Source organism: Herpailurus yagouaroundi, unplaced genomic scaffold (assembly GCF_014898765.1).
Source record: "Herpailurus yagouaroundi ecotype Mexico unplaced genomic scaffold, PumYag 160, whole genome shotgun sequence".
NCBI lineage: Eukaryota > Metazoa > Chordata > Mammalia > Carnivora > Felidae > Herpailurus > Herpailurus yagouaroundi.
In genome coordinates, this window is record NW_024412401.1 from 35,317,683 (window position 1) to 35,323,063 (window position 5,381).

At 40.3% G+C, this 5,381-nt stretch overlaps 1 protein-coding gene across 1 annotated transcript; it reads right to left on the reverse strand.

Annotated features, from left to right (window-relative positions):
* Positions 1-1,726: 1,726 nt before the first annotated feature.
* Positions 1,727-4,823, reverse strand: OR2K2 (olfactory receptor family 2 subfamily K member 2). Its single transcript, XM_040481224.1, has 2 exons — positions 4,685-4,823; positions 1,727-3,779 (listed from the first exon to the last, which is right to left on the reverse strand). Exon 2 carries the CDS (start codon positions 3,772-3,774, stop codon positions 2,797-2,799), a length of 978 nt encoding a protein of 325 aa, XP_040337158.1. The 5' UTR covers positions 3,775-3,779; positions 4,685-4,823; the 3' UTR covers positions 1,727-2,796.
* Between the last annotated feature and the right edge of the window lie 558 nt (positions 4,824-5,381).

The following is a 5,381-nucleotide window of genomic DNA, read 5'->3' on the forward strand; positions in this document are numbered from 1 at the left end:
ATATATATATAAATATGATCATATGACATATGATATATATATGATATATATAGGAATATATATGATATATATGTGATATATATAGGAATATATATGATATATGATATATATGTGATATATATATGATAGATGATATATAGATATGACATATAGATATATGATATATATATGCCTATATTATATAAACCACATTTATATTTATATTCACTTGTTTTTCACAGCAACTTTGCATAACATATGGCTGTGACTACCATAACTCCTAATCTCTTATATCTGAACCAAGAGCTGTTACAGAGATATTTGCCTGGGTCCCTTTGTGGGTCCTTTTCTGACATCTGGATCATCTCTAATCTGTTTCAGCATCCCATTCTGATCCATATCCCATTCTGAAACTCTAGTCTCCGTGTCAATTTGCTCAGTTCCTTGCATCAAAGTTGATCACTAATTACAGAGATTACTCAGTTGCTGTGTCTTTAAGTTCTCATAATTCACTCTTTGAAGAAAAGATTTCAGCTGTTTCTAGAACTTTGGTTATTCCTGTTTATACTTGGTACTACACAGACTACAGCTAATTCTGGGAGGCCATTACTTCTACTCTAACATGAAATCCAGCTCCACTCTAATAAAAGAGTGCCCTCCCACAGAAGGGCACTTCAAAATGACTCTGAAATTACCAGGAAATGAATGTGGTATCTGGTTGTGAAGGTTGAGGTATCCAAAGAGAAGAATAATCACGTCAGGGATGAAAGCCTCCTGGTCAGCTCTCCTCTACTACCCCAAAGCCATTTACTCAGGGCTTGTCTTCATCCTCCATTATCAAACATCTCTTAGCAATTTTGGCATCAAACTGGTCTCCTTGCTGCATCACTAGAATTTTGCTGGGTGATTATTTCAAGTGTCTTTATATGGGGGTTACACATCCAGAAACACGTCATGAAAGCCCTAGATCTAAAGGTGTATGAGTTAAATAATCCAAACTCAGCATCCACTGCTAGAACTTCTTGGGTCTTTCATATGGTAAAATTTACCAAGTGGGCTAACCTTCCTCCACTCAAAACCCTCCCCCCTTCCCTACTCTAGAAGTGGAGGTAGGCAAATGAGGAGGTACAATGGAGGCACAAACAATGAAAGGGAAAACAAAATTAAAAGGTAAAAAGGTAGGAGCCCCTGGGTGGCTCAGTCAGGTAAGCATCCCACTTCAGGTCAGGTCATGATCTGCAGTCCATGGTTTTAGTCCCGCATCGGTCTCTGTGCTGACAGCCTAGAGCCTGCTTCAGATTCTGTGTCTCCCTTTCTCTCTGCCCCTCCCCTCCTGGCTCATGGTTTGTTTCTCTCTATATATCAAAAATAATCGTTAAAAAAAATTTTTTTTAGGGGCACCTGGGTGGCTCAGTTGATTGAGCATCGACTTCAGCTCAGGTCATGATTTCACAGCTTGTGAGTTCAAGTCCCACATTGGACTCTGTGCTGACAGCTCACAGCCTGGAGCCTGCTTCAGATTCTGTGTTTCCCTCTCTCTCTGCCCCTCTCCCACTCGCACTCTATCTCTCTCTCTCAAAAAAAATAATAAACACAATAAAAAAAATTTTTAATTCTTTAATAAAAGGAAAAAGGGAAGAAATGAGAACTAATCCCACATTTATTTTGGAATGATCAGTTTTTGCTGGAAATAATGTCTCCCAAAGTCTGGTCATCTCAAAATCTGTATCAAAATTTCTCAGGGATCTATCATAAATGCAGAATACCAGGACCCCACATCAGAGCTACTGAATCAGATTCTGGGAGTAGAGGCCTAGAGTCCACATTTTCAACAAGCAATATTTTTAGACAAATAAAAGCTCAAACGTGGATATAAATGTTGTCTCTGTCATCTTTGGCTATTTATAAAGCAATATACCTCATTGCCCTATACGGTTTCTTCCTAATTTTCTCAAGGGGGACTTACTTCTCAAACAGATTACTTTAAAGCTGGTAAATTTATTAGTTTACCGAATGACTGCTGTAAACATGAAAGGTACAATAGAATAGGTTTCCCTGCCCTTCCGAAGTCAATCACCCAAAAAGAAGAAAGAAGACAAACACACAAAAAGACTTAGCATATGGGTGGTATACTGGCAAAGAAACAGATAAAATTTACACAAATATCAATGTGGTTAGAAAGGCAAGGTTGGCAGGTGAGCAAATCAAGGTTGGCAGATGAGTACTGGATGCCTTACTCAGAAAGTCAGAAGCTCTGATCAGGAGTTCTGAACGAGGAACGGCAGTTAGGGAGCCACCACGCTGTGGTCCAACATGTTTCCAAAGATGAAGGGATAATGGGGTTGTAGTTCCAGTTCTGCAACTGTGTGATGGTGAGTGAGCCTTTTAATTTTTCTTTAATTTTCTTGTTTGCATAATCAAGGCCAATCTCTATTATTCGTTTGTTTCCCTATGGTCCCACCTCCTTCTAGAAAGGATTTAAGGCAGAGAACATATCCAAAATTTTTCTGGCACCAACATTCACTGAGTAAATTTATCCAAATTTCTTTCAGGAGCCAATGTGTCAGGACTCTGCAGCCTAAAACTTCTCCAACCGTGAAACACAAGAGACAGCAAATGTTGCCAAATGCAAACGGGAACCTGCTATTGTCCACGGGCAGTCACTTCTGCAGTCACTGTGAGATACACATCCCTCACAGCTGTAAAAGTACAGGGCTCAAGGTCAAATCAGTGTTCTGTGGGTGAGTGTACGGTCTAGAATTTCTATGGGGAACACTGCCAGGAGCACACCCCCCTGATAAAACTGCGGGCATCCAGTCACAGATTTTCATGTGTTCGATAAAATAGTTTTTTCATGGCATCTTTGACTTCTTTGTTTCTTAAACTGTAAATTATGGGGTTCAACATAGGGGTGAGCACTCCATAAAGCAGTGAAATGATTTTATCTACTTCTTGGGAGCTCGAGGAAGAAGGCTTTAGGTACATGGAGAGGGCAGCCCCATAGTACAAGATCACCACCGTCAAGTGGGCACCACAGGTAGAAAAAGCTTTGTTTCTTCCTTCTGCCGAGCTGATTCTCAGGATAGTGGAAAGGATGAAGAAATAAGAGATACAAATTAAGAGCATTGGGATGGGCAGGAGGAGCACGCTGACCACCAGCATGATCACGTCCATGAGCAAGGAATGTGCACAAGCTAACTTCAGCACGGCCAGAATTTCACACGTGAAGTGGTCTATGAGATTCCCACAGAGGGGTATCTGCAGGGCGCAAGTGGTTTCCAGCAGGGCAGTCAGACAACCCGTCACCCAGGAGACAGCGGCCATCTGCACACAGACCTGCCTGTTCATGACGACGGGGTATCTCAGTGAGTTGCAAATGGCCACGTAGCGGTCATACGCCATCACAGCCAGAAGCACACACTCTGTGGAGCCCATGGCAAGGGACAGATACATCTGTACAGCACACCCAGAAAAGACAATGGTTTTCTGGGATGACAGCAAGTTCACCAGCAACGTGGGAATAGAAGCAGACGTGTAACAAATATCCATGAAAGAGAGATTTCCGAGGAATAAGTACATGGGGGTTTGAAGGCGTGACTCTAGGACAGTGACTAAAATAAGAGTGCTGTTGCCCAAGAGGGTTATCAGATACATCACAAGACTGAAGGCGAAGAGAACGATCTCTAACTTTGGGTATCTAGAAAAACCCTCCAGGAAAAAAAAGCTCCAAATGGTGAGGTTTTCTCCTTGCATCTCCTTTTTTGCACCTGTAGTGATTCTAATATTAATCTTCATTTCATCTGAGGACATAAAGAGACAGATCAAGTATAATGTTCATTTAGTTAGGAGAACACTTCTCAAACTTATATTCACTAGTATAAACACAATTCTATTTGACCACAAGAAATCACAAGACTTATCGTTTGATCTAAGGGGGAGGGACAGGTTTGATCTACATAAAAAGTTGGTTCTTCCACAACAAAATTTAGAAAAGAGTAAATTTGAAAAGAAGGATAAACATATTTAATACCTGAATCTCAGCCTACGATCTTGCTCGGCACGCAGTAGTTTTTCAGTAGATTTGAAAGTACCGTGTGACCAAAAAATATGAAAAAACACTGAATAAACTGAGCACGGATTAGAAAAGTAAGCCAGATAAGTGAGATAAAGAAACCACACTTGTACAATAAAAACTAGCAGTGATCTTCACTGAAAGAAGAGGAGGGATATTGAAAGAAGCAAATAAATGAATTTTAAACTAACACCTATGAAGTTCTGAGTCTAAATGAACTCTTTCCTTTCCAGCAAATAGCTTGGAGGTCAATACACTTCAGAAATGATGACATTGTTTAAAGCATTGTAGGTACCCATTCTGATTATACTTAAGAACCAGTTTACAAGTCACACAAAATAGCCCACCTTCTTTAAACACTGACACATCCACGGGACAGTGTCATTCATTACTGGGACCCATACCTTTTGTGAGCATGTAAATAGTGCTAAAAAATTATACGCAGGCAATACTCCTCTTACACATTACAACCCATGAAGATCTAGAAGATGCAGAAACTGAACTCCCTTTTTAAGCTACCTTAAAATCTCTTGGAAAAGAATATTATAGATCATCTAATTATAAACGAGATGCTGAATGTTTTGGGGGTTTTTTCACATTTCACGTTACCAAAAAGAAAAGACAAAAACTTACCTTCCTTCTGCACGGATTGCTCTTTTTCACCTTTAATTGTGTTCCTTTTCCCACTAGTTTTTTCCTTTCTATTTTCAGATATCCTTGTTCTGAAAACTTCCCTCCCTTGTCCTGTTTCCCTTGCACTGCCATAGGCTTTGCTCTTTCTTTCATAGGCAAATTCCTCAATGAGGTGGCTCACTTTACAATGTTTCACTGTTCACTTTCTTATCACTGGTGTTCCTTCTCGGTTTCCCAGTTTCCGTCAATGTTATCATTTGCCCCCCAGTTCTCCACGTTTCAAAAACTGGCATGCAGGGGGATGGTGGAAATAATCATGTTGGGGACAACAGCTTATACCATGCCCCTAGAACAGGAGCGCAACGTTTTTCAAATAGTTTTCATTATATTACATTATTCTCTGTGACTTCTGCTTCACTGTATCTCATTCTTAGCCTATTATCAAGCCCGCCGTTGTTTTCTGTTTTCCTCATCTGTCCCCAAAGTAGTTGCATTGTAGGTTCAAACATTATCAGTTAACGCTCAGTATGCTGTTAGCATTCTAGGGAAAGCCTACCAGTATGGCTTTCCTCTGCGGAGACTTGTTGAGCGTGCAGGGTTTTTGCTTTTCCTTTTAAGAGCTTCATTTTTCCTACATCACAAGAGATAGTTCTTATCCGTTTGTTAGTTAACAGATTATTTCTTAGGAACTTCTCTG

Bases quoted from the DNA above. Each gene is read 5' to 3' on its own strand.
- OR2K2 (XM_040481224.1), bottom strand. From the start codon at position 3,774: ATGAAGATTAATATTAGAATCACTACAGGTGCAAAAAAGGAGATGCAA.